The sequence below is a fragment of the Centruroides vittatus genome, unplaced genomic scaffold (assembly GCF_030686945.1).
Source record: "Centruroides vittatus isolate TY-2023 unplaced genomic scaffold, ASM3068694v2 contig_717, whole genome shotgun sequence".
In the NCBI taxonomy this organism is placed as follows: Eukaryota; Metazoa; Arthropoda; class Arachnida; order Scorpiones; family Buthidae; genus Centruroides; species Centruroides vittatus.
The window spans coordinates 2,549,413-2,570,267 of NW_027122456.1; the positions used below are offsets into that span (position 1 = coordinate 2,549,413).

The 20,855-nt window shown below is 30.4% G+C and overlaps 1 protein-coding gene across 1 annotated transcript in view; it reads right to left on the reverse strand.

Annotated features, from left to right (window-relative positions):
* Positions 1–10,751, reverse strand: part of Ctf4 (Chromosome transmission fidelity 4) — a 74,034-nt gene extending 63,283 nt beyond the window's left edge. The window contains exons 1-4 of the mRNA XM_067276872.1: positions 10,630–10,751; positions 7,042–7,153; positions 4,363–4,514; positions 245–353 (exon numbers count right to left, since the gene is read on the reverse strand). Of these exons, the coding sequence (XP_067132973.1) occupies positions 245–353; positions 4,363–4,514; positions 7,042–7,153; positions 10,630–10,706 (450 nt within the window). The 5' untranslated portion in view covers positions 10,707–10,751. The remainder of the gene's footprint in view (positions 1–244; positions 354–4,362; positions 4,515–7,041; positions 7,154–10,629) is intronic.
* Between the last annotated feature and the right edge of the window lie 10,104 nt (positions 10,752–20,855).

Below are 20,855 nucleotides of genomic sequence, written 5' to 3' on the forward strand. Positions count from 1 at the left end.
ATAAAAACTTTAAAATGTTTCTCAATATAAAATTTTTTACAAAAAATTGAGTTTCTATGTGCATTTTATAATTTTAGAAAGGAAGACTTTTCATTTGTATATAAACATCTTTTCAATGTAACTGGTTAATTTGACAAAATCTGTGGCTCACATAATAATCATTAAAATTATTTAATTAAATAATTATAGTTTTAAAGATAAAATTCAGATTATTTTGTACAAAATATACAAACAAATTACTTACTATATAATATTCTTGTGGATCAAAAGCAACACTTAAAATAGGTGCTTCATGTCCTTCAAATATATTTTGTGCACTATTAGTTGTATCTACAGCTTTAATTATGAAATCCCTAAAAGAAAAAAATTAATAGAAATCAAAATCATATAATAGTTTTAATCCTTTCTATTATAATAAATTTCTCAAAGATTCAAAAAGAATATAATTGAAGAATGATTAAAGACTAATTTATAAAAAAATATCTTGAATGACCTTCTGAAAGCTTAAAATATTATTTGCATGAATTATATAAAATTAAAACAACTTTAAAAAGGATATGTCAAAGTATATAAGTTAATACATTAAATTCAGCAACTGCTAGCTTGTAGGATCAAAATTATATACAGTGGGTGATCGGTTAACAAACATAATCCGTTCCAAGACTTTGTTCGCTGTCCTAATTGTTCGTTAACTGATTATCAATTTACCATAGGTTTTTTGGAAATTTGATTAATTCGTTCTGGAGACTCCAAAAAATAAAAAAATATATACTTTCTTACTATGTTCATTTATATGTAATAATAAAATACATACATACATATATATATATAGATATATATATATATACATACACAGTCTTGCATTTTTATTAGTCATGTTTTTTCCATTTGTGGGGGTTAAAGAATCTGTCTAATGTCAAGTGCTTCTCTCTCTTCTTCAAGATTTTTTGAAAGTAATTAAAGCATTGTAATTGTAGAGATCTCCAATCCTATTAACCTCATTCTGGTTTGGATGCCATTTAGATGACCGTTGTTCCGACATCCTTTCACTTCAAAAGATCTTTAGTAGCAGATATCGGCATTAATCCTCTTTCATCATCATCTTTTTCAAAAGAAAACACATCTCGCTAAGTTTCTTGGTATTCTTCTGTCATCGGATCAGTTTCAGGTTCCATTATGAGCTCTTCAATGCTCTATTTCTCAGATGTGATTTTCATTACTCCTTTAGCTACTTGAGAATTTTGATATAGACCAGTGGTTCCCAACCGGTATTCCGTAACCATCTCCCAAGTGTTCCGCAGATTTAGTCACAAATCAGAAAGTGTACAATCATATTCGAGCCGCCGAATATCAAAAAATTAAAATCATAAAATTTTCATAAACTTCAATATATATATACATCTTGTACTTATAGAATGTACTAATGTTTCGAATAAGATAAAGGCAATGATAAAAACTGAATAAAATTTAATTATAACAATTACAACAATTAGGCCACCATCTTTTCTCCTCTTCTAAAAAAAAGCAATTATAGTACCCTCTCTCTTTTTTGTTTTTTCTTCTCTTGTCCCCTGGCAGGACTTTCTCTTAAAAAACTTTTTACAATATATTTTTTTATTTTTAATTCTTTTCAATTAAAGCCCACTAAAAAGTTATCTAAAAAGAGTTTTTCAAACAAAAAGGCCTTTTCCGTGCATTAGCAAATATAAACAAAACAACACATTACTTCCACATATTTATTGTACTTTTTAATTAGTTCCTGTCTCGTGTTATTCCCGATATATCTAGGGCAGTTCTGATCTAGAGTAGCGGCATGCTGACCTTGACCGGTGGACCAGAGATATCTTGTGTCAGAAACAGAACGTTTTTGAAACAAGAGGTCGCTAGTCATTATAGTTTTTGGTTAATGTTACCCTAGCAGGATTAGTAGCTATGAAACAAAAACCACATACCATAGCCGAGTCACTCATTTTACCAGCATGTTGCGAAATCGCCAGTATTATGTTTGGAGAAGATGGGAAAAAAGAAGTAATGAAAATACCAGTCTCAAATAATACGATTCACAGAAGAATAATTAATATGGCATGTGACATTTGAAAGCAGACTTGCAAGTAAACTTCACAATACATCTTTCGCTCTTCAAATTGACGAATCAACAGATATTAGTGGAAAAGCCATTGTACTTGGATACATTCAATTTGTTAAAGAAAATAGAATAATCAATAAATTTTTGTGTTGCAGAGAGTTACTAGAAAGAATGACTGGAGAAGCCATTCATAATGCTATCAATTCTTACTTTGAACGTTTGAATTTGAATTGGGAACAATGCATGGAAATTTGCACTGATGGAGCTCCATCAATGACAGGCTTAGTCAAGGGATTTGTGACATTTTCAAAGCAATGAAACAGTGAGATTTATATAAACCACTGCTTCTTACATAGGAAAGTGCTTATTGCAAAAACATTACATGCAGAATTAAAAGATGTTCTTACTAGTGTTGTTAATATGGTAAATTACATAAAGGCGAGACCGTTGAAATCCTGAATTTTTAAAAACTGGGTGCAATAATGGAAGCAAAATATGAAGGGTTAATTTTTCATACAGATATCAGGTGGCTTTCTCGAGGAAAGGTGCTTTTTCATGTACTGGAACTGAAAAAAGAATTGATAGTTTTCTTCGAACAAGAAAATATGTGCTTTGCAGAAAATCTTAAAAATGATATGTGGTATGCCAAACTTGGATATTTAACGGACATATTTAATTATTTGAACACTGTGAATACTACTATGCAGGGTATACACGAAAACATCTTAACATCAACGAACAAATTATCAGCTTCCACAAGAAGATCATTCTTTGGAAAAAGAGAGTAGAAGAAAGTAATCTCAGTATGTTTCCATCTGTACATGATAATACCGATATTGTTTCCTTGATATCAGAACATTTAGCAATATTAGAAAACTGCGTAAGAATATATTTTCCTTCTCTCGACATGGACAAATATGACTGGGATAGGAATCCATTTATTTCAAAAGAATTATATAATAATTCTGAATTTAATGTCTCAGAGAAAGAACGGATATATCCTTGTATCCTTGTCATCTGACCGCTCCTTGAAAATCAAACACGCTGGAACGAATCTTGATGACTTCTGGATATCGGTCCAACAAGAACATCCACTGATATCAAAAAACCCATAAAAATTTTACTATTTTTTTCAACTTCATATTTATGTGAACTTGGGTTTTCCACATTAACCAATATAAAATCTACAAAAAGGGAAAGACTGACAAATTTAGAGGAAGAAATAAGGGTGGCATTGTCTTGTATACGTCCCAACATAGAAGAAATATGTAAAAAACATCAGGCACAAGTTTTCCATTAAAGTTATTTAGGTATATTTTTCCCTGTCTCAAAACTGGTGTTAATAATATGAGTAGAGATTTTGAGTTATAACTGCTCAATTCTAATAAAATAACTGATGACATGTATTTCATATTAACTTAAGGAAGTGTTCTGCTAAAGAAAATTGCTCACAGAAGTGTTCTGCTAAAAAAAATTGCTCACAGAAGTGTTCCACATCCTAGAAAAGGTTAGGAACCACTGATATAGACCATAGCTACGATTGTGCCTACTGTAGACCTGTTCAAGCCATACTGCCTAGCAACATCAGACATCTTGTGCCCACTCTCTACCTTGGCTATTATCTCTTGCTTGGTTTCTATGGTGAGCACAGTTCTTGACACTCCACTTTTTTTAGGCTTCATAATATTATTAGTTTCTTTTTTAAATAAAAAGTCCAGAAAAGCACTTACAAATATTCAGAGAACAGAAATCAACCAGCGCACAAAAAATTATTTAAATGCAAGGCCTGGATGAAATTCGAAATTTGGTATTAAAATGTTAATGAATATCTGATGGGACAGTTAAACTTCACCTTTCATAAATAAAAACTGATGCAAAACTTAACGAGTACTCACCCAACCGTCTCGTGAAGACTATAAAACATTATTTGTCAGAAAGGTAAACAAAAAGCTGGAATTACAAGGGAGAGTTTCAAAATTAGGAGGAATACCATCGGATCAGTATTGGGTTGAGCATTGATGTCGACGTCTTTAGAGCTCCGAAAGGTTTAGAATTCTCACCTGGAGACAAGGGGAGACTTATCGATATTCACTATTTTATGTCACTTCTTTTTCTGTTTGTTCTGTGAAGTGTTCGTTGTCTGAACATAAAAATCTTTTGTGAAAGTGTTCGTTATCTGATTTGTTCACTGTCCAAACTGTTCGTTAACCAATCACCCACTGTATATCTGTATATAGTTTTCATAACAATTTTAATTCTTGTATACATATGCATACCCTGCTCCAGCTAAAAGAATTTTTCCATTGTTGCTACAACATATACTGTTTATTTGAGATGTAAATCTTGTAATAATACCATCTGGATTCATACTTGGAAAACTATAAACTTGAATTGCATTTGCATCATTTGCAACATATAATTTTCCAGCCTAAAAATATAGAATGATTATTATTCTGTATTAGTTTTTATTTTTGAACAAAAAGACTATAATAACTTCATAATAAATTGATGAAGTTTATTAAATTTTTTAAAAGAAATTCAAATATTAATAATTTAATTTAAATTAAGATAGTTTAAATTTGCAAAAAAACATATAACATATTTTAATATATAAGACAAAATAATTATGATGTTAGAGCAAAATGTAATAATAATAATAATAATAATAATGAATAAAAACATTTAAAGTGATGTGAAGTTATTAATCAATTATAATTAAAACAAAATAATTATCAATTTAAATTATAATTAACTATGTCTATTTTATACTGAATTTGAATGGGACATTCTCTTCATAAATAATCATCAAACTTGCTAAAAACATTCATAATATTGTGATTTTTTTATTTAAATCAAGTCCACTGTCTTCTGAAAGTTTATTACTGATTTTTCTTCTTGTAACATCTGTTTGATATTGTGAAGACCACCATTTCCCTCCCCCCAAAATACCTCGATGTAAGCATTTGTGAACTGTTATTTACGACATTTGTAATAATTTTTGCTTAATCACTTTATTTTAACTTTTTTTTGATAATTATGTATTCAGTTGAACTTTGTTAGAACTTTAACTGTATCTTAAACAACAACCGAAGTTGTAAGAGGAAATTTGCCTATTTTACCAATCTAGGGACTCCCCCTTTTCCAAATTTTAATATCGACTTAAAATGATTTAAATAAACGAATTTGAATAAAACGGTTTATTATCCAACTATCAGAAATCTCACAACATGCCAAGGAAAAGAGAAAGAAGCAATTAAGTAATTAAATTAATTTATAAAGGATTAAAAATATAAAAATGGGAAACATTGTACTCCCCGCCCTTTTCATGGCACCAAGTGTCATGACGAGGCTCAGACTTCTACAATGTTTACACATTAAACAAAGAACTTAGTCAAAGCAAGCAATGAATAATGATGAGAACTGTCACAAAACAAAGATGAGTCACATCAACTCGATGATGACTCTACTAAAGTTCAATGTCATTACCAAATAACAAAATAAAACAATCGTCTCAGCTACGATGATGACACTGCCAATAAATCGTCACCCGATGATGACACTACCAATAAATCATCACTGGATGACAAACCTTCTCATGCTGGAAGTGTTTAAAAAGAGAGCTCCTGCCCAATCAAGAGGCAGACAAAACAGAGAGACAAGACGAACCAGAGAAAGAGAGAGTAGACCAGAGGCGGTCAGACAGAATCAGGACAGAGGAGAACCAGAGAGACAGAAAGAGAAAAACATATAGAAAGACAGAGAAAGAGAGAGAGTGAAACAGGATCAAGAGACTGTCTGAACAGACAAGAGAAAACATCTTGTTTACCTGGTATGTTGTGAGTCACGTAGTTTGAATACCCCCTGTTAGATATCCCCTCATTGTATAGATAAAAATAGGCAAATTTCCAAAAATCGGATTTGATAACTTTGTTTCTGAACTTTCATTTTTTTTTTTTTTTGCTAATAAATTCCCTTTAATTGATTATATCTGACTCTGCATTCTTCCTCCTGAGAGGCTCATTCCTGGAATTCGGAGTGACTCTTACCCTCGTGCCTTAATAATTTATTTTGTCTCAATCAGCAGTGTGTCTGGTAAAACACACCTGGTGGCAGGACCCTACCCAAAACGTGTGTAATATAAATCTTAACAGCCCCGAACTCCACAACTGGTGGCAGGGATGGGATGTTCTAAAATTGCCCCGAGGAAATCTTAACAGCCCCAAACCCCACAATATTCAAGCATCTTCTTACTCAATTTCTTTGTTCAGAAAGATTTTTTCAATATTTCAAAATTCAAAGTTATCATTAAAAACATGAATTCAAATATGATTTTAATTTATGGTTCTTGCATACTGAATTATGTCAATTACATTATTTATTAGTAACAGTTAGGCTTGAGTTACATTGCAGTTGTTTAAGCAAGCAGAGTATGTTGCTTCTGAAAATCATAATTTAAATCTTATTTTTAAATCTTAAATGATTTAAAAATTTTAATTTTTGCTTTATTTATTAAACAGTTTAAAATTTTAAATAGTAATTATTTGTAACATAATTTGATACCTTTATTCAAACTAAAATTTTAGTATTTTTATCTTTTTAATAGACTATTTTACAATCTAAGCCCTTTATTAGTTGTATTTATTGACAAATTTAAATAAAATATTTAATTTGGTTACAAACAGAAATCAAATTTTGTTTAGAATATATTCAATATCAATAGACTATGTGTTTGTTTAACGAAAAAATCTACAATATTCATTACAATTATGAAATTTTATAAAATTCATAAAATCATATTTCTTTTTCGTTCAGAAAACACAAAAGTTTTTAAAATTTTCAAATGTACATACAAATACACAAGGTAATTATTTCATGATCAATTATTTTGAGAATGCAAGTAATAAATATAAGTTAAGAACAATGACTGCAATTTATCATAGATTTAATAAATATACCTTAAATGAAACAGCATGACAATAATCACCAGTATGATGAGTAGTTGGATTATCATCTTGAAAACCATCCCAAATTCTAATATCTCCATCAGTACCACAAGTAAAAATATATCTAAAATGTATAATTACAAATTTTATTAATATAGTTAATGATAAAGTATAAAGCATTTATTAAAATAATTTTTAAAAACTTGAAAAATTTGATTATCTGACAATCTGTTTAAATTTTTATTCTTTAAATTTATCAAACTTCAATTAATGTATTAATAATTAGTTAATAACTAACTATATATAAACTATGACTTTTATTTACTGAAATATGAATAATACTGTATTTACTTGAATATAAGATGACCTCACATATAGGACGAGGTGTGACTTTATAGGTGTCACATATAGGACGAGATCAAAATAAAGAAAATTAGATTTATTAATACAATTCTAATTTTATTTCATTTAATAACAAAATATCAAATGCACGCAAATGCACACATCATCCCACAAAAATTACTGGCATTTTAAACTTCAAGGAAAAATCTTGTAAAATCAACAACATAATTTGTTCATGTAAAGCTAGACAATCCAGAACCTTTTTTGTCAATTCTTAACAGTCAGTTACACTTATGAGTTTCTTTGAATTCTAATTTCCAAATAATCACCTGTTTTCACGTGGGAATGAATTAAAACTTATATCAGGATCCCATGTAATTTTGGAATTCAATTCAAAAGCTTCGCTTTTCCTATTGCTATTCATCTTTACTCCTGATAATACACAAGAACGATTCAAACGACCCAGATAAATACTTTTGTTTTTAAACACTAGAAGGTGAGAATCAGGTAAAAAATGAAAATACACAGTTTACAAAAATGATAGAAAAATGAAAAGAATCCTTTGCTCGTGCATATAAGACAACCTAAGTTTCTGAAGCAGTGAAAAATGGATAAAAACCTTGTCTTATATGCGAGTAAATATGGTATATAAAATTATAACTACACGATATTTTCTAGATTCATGATAAATTCAGCAAACATAGCTGTTAATTTCTAAAACTATAATGAGAAACAAATTACAATCTTTATAATAATAAAAATCAACAAATTTGTCAGTCAGTTTGCATTAAAAAATTAATTACATACATACATACATACATACATATGTATGTATATGTATATATACCGTATTTTACGGACTATAAGATGCACCTGAATTTTGGAGGCAATTTTTCGAAAAAAAGTGCGTCTTATAGTCCGTAAAATACGGTATATATATATATATATACATGCTTACATACATACACATACACATTTAATATATTAGCTATAACATTTGATTCTTGATTCCATGTTAATTTCTCCATGTTCATATCATAATTTTGCTAAAATATACATAAAAGCAATTACAAACAATATCTATTATGAAGTGATAATTAAACATGGGCAATTATTTATTGTAACATCATCACAATACTGGACTGCAATTTCTAATCATATTTTTAATTTATTTCATTTAAAATATATGTTCTCCACCTCAAATCAGTAGTGGCTTGCCCCTGTATATCATTTTTTTTTTTACAATAAAATCATGCCGGTCATCTATTTAACACCTTTCAGGGAAAATTTTTGAACTGAAACATGACTTCCGGTTTGCATCAGAAGTTTGTATATAGTTAATCGGGGCCTCCTGATCTTAAGGTTTCCATACCTGGTCTCAGATTTCATCTATCTAATTCTGTTCTTGAGATAAGAAAAGATAGATGAACAGATGGACAACAGTAGAAATTTATAGATCTACAATTTTTTCAAATTGCAGCCCAATAAAATAACTTGATGCCTTACTTTCTGGACAATCCATGTAGAATAAATAGAAAATTTTCATTAAAAATATATCAGAATAATAAAGCAATTAATACAAATTCATTATATCTATTTCATATTTATAAAAATAATCAGTACTCTTTGGTTAATGGGATGCCAGTCAATCAATGAAATCCGATTTGCATTTACATCCTAATTTTTTCTTTATTTTACATTAAAAGATATATATAGTTAATTAGATTGAATAGTTACACTTTTTCCAAAGATTGCATAAAAATTGATTATGTATTTAAACAATGACTGTTAATACATGTTTGATATCCTAAAGGATTAGCATATTTTAATGTTAGTGTAATTGTAGAAGTGAAAATTTTCACATCTTGTTTATTTTATGCATAACTTGTTAATTAATGTTATTTTCTTTTTGATTTTGAAGTAGAAAATTAATAAAATTGAAATCAGCATTTTTAATTTATCATCATCTTACTCTGCATAGTACTGCAACTCATATTTGCATCATGCAATCAAATTATGTTTATGGATAGGTGTTAAGTAACTCAGAGTAGGAAACTGCATAGTTGTGTTGAATGTGCTTAGTAAATCTCTTTGATTTGCTTTTCTGTTTTCAACTGATAATGGATTTTACACTTTGGAAACTATCAAATGATGAAGGAATGAATCTTTTTTTTTTTTTCAAGAAAAAGGAATTTTGCATAGTGTAAGATACTGTGCAAGAAATCATAAAATTAAATTGTATTGTAGCTCCTCAAAAGCCCCAAAATGGAGATGCCATACCCAATCCTGTAGTGAAAAAATGAGTGTTAGAAGTCAGAACTGGTTTGAAGGATCATGTATTTCTTTTTTGAATGCCGTACAGTTCATATACCTATGGTGTTTGGAACTAACCTCCAGAGATTTCTGCCAAATGCAGTTAGGAATCAATCCCAGCACAACTGTAGATTGGAACAACTTTATGTGGCAGGTATGTGCAAACTCTTTAATCTGTCACCCTAATGTAAAAATTGTGGTGAAAACAAAATAGTGGAGATAGATGAGAGTCTATATACACACAGAAAATATAATGGTAACCTCATAGCAGTGGGCTTCTGTCGTAAATCCACTGCTGTGGGACACGTTCTTCCACAGCAGTGGGTTTACGATGGGATACCAAAGAGTGTTTTTTAGTACGTGATTGTTCTGCCAAAACATTGATGAAGGAAACACAAAATAAGAAAGCATAAAGAAGGAAATAAAGAAGGAAGCATAATATATTCTGACTGTTGGAAAGCTTATAAAAAAAATGAGTTTGTGAGTTTGTAGAAGCCAGATATGACTATTTTCAAGTAAACCATAAGTATAACTTTGTAGACTCTAATACAGACTGCTATACTCAAAATATAGAAAGGTTGTGGGGATTGAGAAATGGAGGAATAAAGTTCATTGTGGAACTTCGTTTAACCATTTAGATTCATATCTAATAGAATTTATGTGGCACAGACAACATTCCAAAAACGAAATGTTTACAGCAATATTAAATGACAGCCAAGTTTATGTCATCTGTTTGATACAGCAAATGTTTGCATAATGTTTTCTTTTGAAATTCTCTTATTTCATAGAAATTGTTTCTTTGTATTTATATTATTATATAAATAATTATTTCAATATGTATAAATTACAAAATAAAGTATTGATTTCATAAAAATAGTAATAAAAATGACTGACGTCCCGTTAACCAGAGAGTACCAAATAATCAATACAAAGTTTTGATAATACCTTCCATCATCATCAAAACATAAATCTGTATGCCCTTCACTATGAGCATAACGCATTTCACCAATTTCAGATACCATGTTGACACACTATAATAAATAAAAATTGACTTGTAAGAAATAAAATATAGACCTAAACCTGAAATATCATAATTTAAAATTCTGTAAATTTCTTAAAGATATTTCATTATTCATACATTTTAAAATTTCTAATTAACTGATTACCTATTATATATTTAATGGTAAGAAAATTTTCTAAAGTTTCTAAGCTTTTTCTAAATAAAATCTTTCTTTTTAACTTTGTCTGATTCTGGGTTTTATAAGTACTTCTTTTTTCTGGTTATGTTAAAGTTAAAATACTTACCTGAATTATACTGAAACCTGTTCAAAATGGAGCCTGAATAAAAAAGAAACCAGTCTAAATGGAAAAATATTCTTCAGAATGGAGTAATTTTCTATGTTAGAAAAGAACCTGTTCAAAATGGAAACCTTCCAAACCAGAAAAAAATATTCAGTACCTTAAGATTGTAGTTTACACAGGTTTTAATATATATTTTATTTGGACCAGGAAATAAGAGCTATGGAAGGAATGTTGATAGGATTTACCATTTGTATTGAATATATACAATAGTTTTTTTATGCAGCACATCATCAATATTATTGTTTAAACTATAATCCATAAACACAGCACAATTATCATATAGTAAATTATATCAATTGCAGGTGCATAGTGCACACTGCTCATGTCTAACAATTAAGTTTAAATGATGATTAAAATTAATAAATAATTGTACAGATATAAGATGTGTTATTGTAAAGTGACCAACCAGATCATGAAATGTAAAAAGTGAGATGTTGGGCTAAGTGCCTTGGTGTTTTACGAGTCACACAATTCATTCCATTATATTATATTTGACTTACCAAGAATTAAGCAGTTGTTAAAATTTTGCTATTCTTATCAAAATTGAATATAATTAAAGGATTTAATTTTTAATTCAGATAATTAGCAAAAATCATCACTTGCATGATGGTACACGATACATATCCAATGTTGTCCGACAGACAGTGGTGTCAGACTGGACAATAAATTGCCAATTGGCTACTCTTGCTACAAATTGAAGATTAAAAGTTTTATATTATAACATGTATACAATACTATTCATTTTTGAATTAAAATTTATGCAATGAATATGACATTTTTCACAGTTTAAAAATCAAGACAGCATATTAAAAAGTGGGTCTGTGTCACCTAATTTGAGACATCTGGTTACTTTGTTAGTGTAGGATTTAGGCAAAGCAATGTGAAGACCACCATTTCCCCCCTCCAAAAATACCTCGATGTTAGCATTTGTGAACATCGAGGTATGTCGTAAATGTCGTACTATTTACGACATTTGTAATAATTTTTGCTTAATCACTTATTTTTACTTTTTTTGCTAATTATGTATTCACGTGAACTTTGTTAGAACTTTAACTGTATCTTAAACAACAACTGAAGTTGTAAGAGGAAATTTGCCTATTTTACTGATCTAGGGACTCCCCCTTTTCCAAATTTTTAATATCAACTTAAAATGATTTAAATAAACAAATTAGAATAAAACGGTTTATTATCCATATCTCACAACATGCCAAGGAAAAGAGGAAGAAGCAATTAAGTAATTAAACTAATTTATAAAGGATTAAAAACATAAAAATGGGAAACATCGTACTCCCCACCTTTCGGACTTCTACAATGTTTACACATTAAATGAAGAACTTAGTCAAAGCAATCAATGAATAATGATGAGAACTGCCACAAAACAAAGATGAGTCACATCAACTCAATGATGACTCTACAAAAGTTTGATGTCATTACCAAATAACAAAATAAAACAATCGTCTCGGCTATGATGACGACACCGCCAATAAATCATTGCCCGTAATGACACCACCAATAAATCATCACCAGATGACGAACCTTCTCATGCTGGAAGTATTTAAAAAGAGAGCTCCAGCCCGACAAAAAACACTCAGGACAACAGACAAGAGAGTAGACCAGAGGTGGTCAGACAGACACAGGACCTAAGCAGCCAGAGAGTGCAGTCCAGTCCAGACAGTACCAGAGCAGTACGAGCAAGAGAGAGAGTGAAATAAGATCAAGAGACTGACCGACTGTCTGAACAGATGAGAGAAAACATCTTATTTACCTGGTATGTTGTGAGTCGCGCAGTTCAAATACCCCCCCATTAGGTACCCCCTCGTTGTATAGATAAAGATAGGCAAATTTCCAAAAATCGGATTTGATAACTTTGTTTCTGAACTTTCATTTTTTCTTTTAAATTTCCTTTAATTGATTATATCTGGCTCTGTATTCTTCCTCTTGAGAGGCTCATTCCTGGACTTTGGAGTGACTCTTACCCTCACGCCTTAATCCAGTGGTTTCCACCTTTTTGTACCTGCGCCCCCGTTAATTTTTCTAACAATCTAATTTCATAAATACTCAAAGTGCGCTCGGCTCCAAACGCGAAAGCGAGATGTTCTCGTTCCAGCAAGAGTATGGATGGATGTTTTAGCATTTGTACCCGAAAAATTCGCGGTGAGGATTGTGGATTACGTATACCTATTTTGCTGATTCATTTTTTGGACACCTATTCGACTTTTTTGGTTTGTATTCGAAAATGGTATTTTGAAAACAGCTGCATGCCCCCCTTGCAACAGTCTCGCGCCTCCCTAGGGGGGCGCGCCCCACAGGTTGGAAACCACTGCCTTAATCATTTATTTCGTCTCAATCGGCGGTGTGTCCGGTAAAACACACCTGATGGCAGGACCCTATCCAAAACGTGCGTAATATAAATAATAACGCCCCCGAACCCCACAGCAACATGCTTAGCTGCATCTCTACAATAGTAACATTGTAGTAATTTACTAGGATGGAATATACTATTATAATAAATGTTAAAGAAGAATTTCAAATCTGGATGTATTGTACAAAACTCAAATAAGAAATCTAACTGAAGGGGGCACAGCAAAAACTGCCAAAATGCATTTTAGATGTCAGGGTTAAATGCTGTATATTATATTGGATAGTTTTATACTAAAATAATGGTCTCAAGTCTGTGTGTAATAATCCCTAAAATAACTGGAATATAGCAGTAATTGAGAACTAATTAATGAAAAGGGATAAGAAGCTAGTCAGCAGACATAGTATTTCTATGAATTATTAAAGAAAAACTGAGAAATTTTGAATACTAAGTAATATGAAACCTATTATTATTTAATATTATTTAATATAGTAGACTGCTTATTTTAATTACATACAATGCTATCAATCAGTTAAGTCCCAAAACATATAAGTTAAAATACATTATAAAATCTTGGCTTATTATAATTCAGTTATCATCATCATCTTCAGGTAAATAGTCTTTTTTGTTCTTTTCATACTATCAATCTCAACATGGCTGAAAAAAATGCAATCAGAATCAGTTATTATCAATCGTAACAATGATTTAAATGTTAAATTTTAATTATTTTAGTCATTATGAGGGGGCGTGTTCAACCGTCGAGGCTGCTGGCATTTTTTCTTGTGCTCCTGGTCATCCATACTAAGCCTAAGATACAACCGTTTTTGACTTTCTACTAACGTTATAAGTGTAAATTTGTAACTTACTAAGATTAATACTTCAATAATTACATCATTAACAAACATGCAACGCTCTCCACCTAAGCGGGGAAGACCTCCAATAAACCGTGCCAAGCCGAATACCAAGAAGAACCAACCTCTTCTGTCAAATTCTAGGACGATAATGGACTTTAACTTCAACTCTGAAAAAAACTTTCATGAAGAACCTAGCGACGAAATGAATTCCAACTTAAACTCATCGCAAATAAGTGTAAATAACATTTCAGGTGAGTCTACCAAGTCTGACTATTATCCTTCTACTAAACCGGACAACCTTCCAGACACCTCTACTTCAGAGTTATGGAACAAAATATCGGAACTGATTAATTCTGCTAACAACAAACTCTTTAGACAAATGGTTAAGATAAAACAAGATCTAGAAATTATTCACGAAAATATCCGTGAAACGAAGGATCATCAGATAAAAATGGAGGAACAAATAACAAATTTAAAACAACAGGTAGATAAGTTACAAACTAACAATGATTGTATTCAATTCAAAATGGACTCATTAATTAACGAACATCGCTATAATAATATTATCATGTATAATTACCCAAACCATAAAACCACTTCAAGAGCAGAAATACATAATTTTATTACTTCTCTCTTAAATCTACAAAACATAGCTCAAGAGGATATACTAGAGATAATTCAATTGTCTAAAACACCCAACATAACATTAAGAATCACTCTCAGCAATAAACAAATTAGAGACCGTATTTTTACTACGATTATACGGAAAAAACAACAAAATTTGTTAGAAGAATGGAATAATTTACAAATATCACCGGACTTAACTAATAATTCAAGAGCTAGACAGAAATTCTTATTACCAACTTTTTATGAATTACGTAAACAATATTCTCAGGTTAAACTGCGAAATGATGTTTTACTAATCAACCATGAAAAGCTGACCTATAATTTAACCACTGGAAAACTGGTACAGGCCGACACTTTTCTTCCATCGTCAAGAACAGATACAACTAAATGACAAATTAACAAACAAGACAAATTTCGAGTTCGCAAATCTCATTCTAACAACCAATGCCTTATTGTTATTAATTGGAATAGTCAGGGCCTCAAACATAAAATACCTCAAATTGATGCTTTTACATCTAAATATGAACCAGACATCTTGGCTATCACTGAAACCTGGTTAACCTCAGAATTGGTCTACAAGTCAAAATTTTTCGAGAAATTTATAATCGAATCAGTAATGGCAAATAAACCTATTGGCCCAGGCCGTCCAAGCGGAGGCCTCTGTTTACTATTAAAAAAAGGTGTCTGTAAAATACTACAAACAAAAAAATCTAAGAATTTCATTTTGCTTCTTATTCAAATCAATAAACCTATGCTTGCAAATATCAAAAATAATCTAATAAATTTATTACTTGCTTATATTCCACCAGACGATATAACAACTTTGAATGAAATATCTAAACACATCGAGACCTGGCATTACATGACTCCTTACTCCAGAATATTGGGTGATTTCAATGCAAGAATAGCCAACAGAATGGACTCCAAATATAAAGGTACTAATCCATTAATACAAAATATTCGCTACTCGAAAGATAAACACCTAAACAGACTGGGGCAAAAATTAATAGAAATAATAACGAATCTTAAAATGTATATAATTAATGGTCGCATTGAAACTGATATACCAGCAGAATTTACTTGTTTAACACATACAGGAAAATCAACTATTGACTTAACGATTTGTTCGGAATTATTATTAAATTGCTGCATGGACTTTAACGTTATTAACTTTGATATCTCTGATCATTTCCCCACAATGGTAAAACTTCTATTATTCTCGACAAAAAACTCTAACAAATTACCATCCAAAAAACAACATGTACAATACAAAATTTGCAGGTATTCTAAAGAAATTGAAAACCGATTTGGCAACATCGCGACAGTAATAGAAAACAATAGCGAAGATTTATACAGGTTAATGATTAATATAATGAACGACTACATTGTTCAGAATAATGGTAAAAGAAAACTTAACTATGGATTTAGACAGGGCTGGTTTGACTTTGATTGTTATAAAAAGAGAATGGAAAAAAAGACTAAACTAAAAATATTCAGATTAAACTCTAACGACATCAATTTTAACAACTATAAAGATGCTAAACGAGCTTATAACAACCTAATTAAGACAAAAAAGAAAAATTACTTCAAGAAGCTTGAATTAAACTTAATTAAACATAACAAAGACAACAAATTATTTTGGACTACAGTAAGAAAATATCGATTTAAACCTAGCATAAGCGAAAATTCATCAATCATTGACTTTGACACTTGGAAAAATTTCTACCAACGATTCTCAATAATTCACTTAGACTCACCAACAATATTAAGCACAAAGGCATACAACGAACACCTGGATGTTGACTTTTCAATTGATGATCTAAACGAAGCAATTCAAAAAATAAAAATCAATTCAACCCCAGGTCATGATAACATTCCTAATAAATTTCTAAAAATGCTACCTAATAGTTCCAGATTAAAACTACTTAATATTTTTAATATTATGTATAAAGCAACTTCCTTTCCTGACTCTTGGAACACAGTTATTCTTACTATGCTATATAAAAGGGGTGACAAGTCAGCCTAACAACTATAGACCTATAGCACTGCTGTCTACAATAAGAAAATGTTTTACTTCAATGTTAACAACCAAATTCCAACAATGGACTAAAGTCAACGATTTAGAAGCTAAATTCCAATATGCCTTTTCAAAAAATAAAGGAACTGAATCAGCCATTCTTATTCTACTAATGATAATTCAGCTTTATCTTACAAAAAAACATAGGAAAGTTTATGCTGCATTCATCGACATAAAAAAAGCCTTCGATTCAGTCTACACTCCATTACTGATAAATAACTTAAAAGCCTGTGGTGCTAGTGCTAAATTTACATCTGCCATAAATAAGCTTTACTCAAATTATTCTGTTAAAATTAAACAAAGCAATACAATTTCTCCTTCATTACTTCTTTCCCGTGGAGTACTCCAGGGTGACCCCTTGTCACCTTACCTATTTAATTTCTATTTATTGGGCATCGACCATCTTTTTAACAATCCTTCCGAAGGCATTGAAATAAAAAATCGAACATTTCATTACATCCTCTTTGCCGACGATCTAGTTATACTAGCCCCAAATAAAATATCACTTCAACGCAAGATTAATCAACTCAACCTTTATCTTAATTCAATCTACTTGGAAATAAACCCGACTAAAACTAATATAGTAATTTTTCGTAAGAACAACAAATTATCTAATAAAGACACAAAAATTTATCACGAAAATACTTCACTGCAAATAGTCAACGAAGTCACATATCTAGGAGTCGTGTTTGATTGGAATTTGACCTTTAAAACCCAAATATCAAAATTAAGTATTAAAGTTAAACAAGCAATTGATAATCTATTATTTCTATGTGCAACAATGAAAACATCAAATTTGAATATCCATTTTAAACTCTACAACACCATTGTAAATCCTATCATTTACTATGCAAGTCCAATATGGGGACTGGATTATTTATATAACCTCAAAACTCTGCATATTTACTTCCTCCGAAAGTTATTCCACCTTGAAAATACAATACCTGGATACGCCATCTGTCATGAGACAAGTCGCACTTGGACTTTTCCTCATTTATTAAAATGTATTATAAAATTTTACTACAGACTTAAATACAAAAGTGATGATAATACCGAATTTTTATATCAAGAAATGGTAAAGCAGTGCAATAACGAGAAAAACAAGCAGCTCTGGCATTATAAATTCCAAGGAATTTTAAACTCTTTTGGTATATCAGAACTACTGTTCACCGACACGATCCAAGATTGGAAATTCGTCTATAATCTCCTACTAAATTCGGCTATATCCCAATCTATTATTAAAGACCAATTCTCTCTAAATCAAAGCAACTACCATCCTTGGTATATTAACATACTCAATATTCCTTCTTTTCAACCCTATATGTGGCAACCAACCGATCTAAACGTTAAACGTCTGATAATGCAGCTACGTCTCAACAAATACTCTCTCTTTGTTAATAGTACATATATAAATTTTTCGATCACTTACTGCCAATTATGCCAATCTGATGACTTTTCTATGCTCCATCTACTCCAAAATTGCCAAGCCCTAACCAAACTGCGTGAACAATATGACATTATAAGAATATGCAACGATGGATCACTTCTCGACTTTAAAATTAATCTAAATTCCATCAGCAGAAAGAATGCTTACAAAATTTATAACTACTTTGTTAAAATCACTGAAAAAATTCTTGGTAATACCTACTAATTTGTTGTTGTAAATCATGTTGGTTAATAATTGTTACAAAAATATGTAATGTGTATTTTTAACATGTAAACTAATTCTTTAAGTAATACTTGTACTTGTACTACCCCCTTATAGGGAAATTTTCCCTTTGCAAATAAAATTATTATTATTATTATTATTTTAGTCACTATTTGCTTGGAATATAGTAGTTTAAACTGATGGCATTTTGCTAACTCTTAATGAAATTGTCAGCAGACAAATAATAGTGAATGAATATTATAAAGTGAGCAATGTCCCAAATTAGACAGAATAGTCCTGCTTTTTAATATGCTGTTTGAGTTTTAAAACTGTCCTAGTGTTCCAATTTTTAAAACTGCATGAAAAATATCTTGCTTTAGGACTGTTTTGTAATTATATTGAATAATTTCAATATATTTTAAAAACTGCTTTTATGGGTAATGTTTTTTATTGGTTTTTTAAGATTGGAGGTGAGGCATTGTAGTAGTGATGAATATGCTATGGGCGAGGCCCTTCCCCTCCATTATATACATTACTACAATACATTTACTACACATTTATACAATATTTATTGGGTTGGAAGTGAAGAGTATGAGGTGAGGCCATTCCTAAGTCATTATTAAAATGCATTTTCATCAGACTTAAAGTTTCAGCCTTTTATCTTAATTAGAAGTGGATGAAATGTGAGTTTCAAGACTTTGGGATATGATATAAAGCAAGTTAAATAAAATGTTTAAAAATAGCCAATATTGTATAAATTGTAACTCAATAATGAATTGTATACAAGTTAGAGTATAAAAATTTTAATATCCCATTTACAGAAACAGTAGCCTAATTGGTAATTGCCTAGTCTAGAAACAGTCTGTCTGTCAGAGAATAGTTAATGTATACAATGCAAGCACTACACTGTTGTGGGTCAGTTATAAAAGGGAATTTTTGTTAATTATCTAGGAGTTAAAAAAATGTTGGTTAAAGCAAACAAAACTACATTCAGAGCCATAACTAATTATTACTATCTTGGTAGGTCATTATTTTGTGAAAGAGTGTATAGATAAGTAAAATGTTCATTGATCATAACATCTGTCATTGATGATATCAGAAGGCTAGAACCCATCAATCAACAACTGGAATTGATCATGACTCATCTAACATCACATTTTTAGTATCCTGGCATAATATCATACTTTTTACATTTCAATAGAGTTACCATAATAGTTGAAGGCAAAATACAGACATATTAGGATTAAACATTACTCAGACAGCTAGCCAAAAGGAATTTATTCATATTTTTCAATCTAGTAAATGTAGTCATATATAATATAAAGTTTTAATTTATACTTTCCTTTGGGGGCACAGAATGCAATTTTCAATATAAGAAAACTATTTTACCACTTAGATAACAAGTACAGGTACCCCTTGATTAATGTGGTTAATCAATCCCTCAATCTTACCGTGTGTATCAAAATACGTTAATCAAAAAACAATATCTACATTAAGTAAACATGGCTGGTAAAGCCATATAAATTAAAACTTCTGCCATGTATATAAAGGGATTGCTGCAATTAATTTTGCACATTAAGCAAGGGATAACTGTACTATCAAATTAAAAACTTAGAACATGTGCACAAACAGCACCCAAGAGCCGTTACATTTGCTTATACAATATAAGTATACCTTGCCTTGGTAATTGGTTCCAGGAGAGGCGACGTAAGTCGAAGTACAGTGAAAAATGCCAATAATGAGCACTTAAAGACCGCAAAATAAGACGACAACACAGAAGCTTTCATGTTTCGTTCTCTACAATTTATGTTGATTATATTAACATTTACTGTAAATGTACATATTTTAATATGATTTTATGTGCTTTTAACGCTTTTCTAGTGATATCACAACTTCAATATTTGCGGTGGACTGATGTAAAGTCGAATAAAATGACTTAAACTTGATTTTTATTTTTCCATATACTTTTTTGACAAACAACGTATAATTGAGAATGACGTAACTCGAGGTATACCTGTATTGCCAACAAATACAATAATAATTATCAAAAATTTAGATTTAAATCTGACAAAAGGTGGTAAGTAGTAATGATTTAACTATTAATCAGTTAAAAAGTATGGATATCTTATTTTTTCTAGGTACAGTACAGACACGGACAGAGCCTTTAAAGTACGGACCGTCTGTACTAAACACAAATGTACGGTAACCCTAATTTCAGTATCTAGTTGCTTTAATAAACTTAAT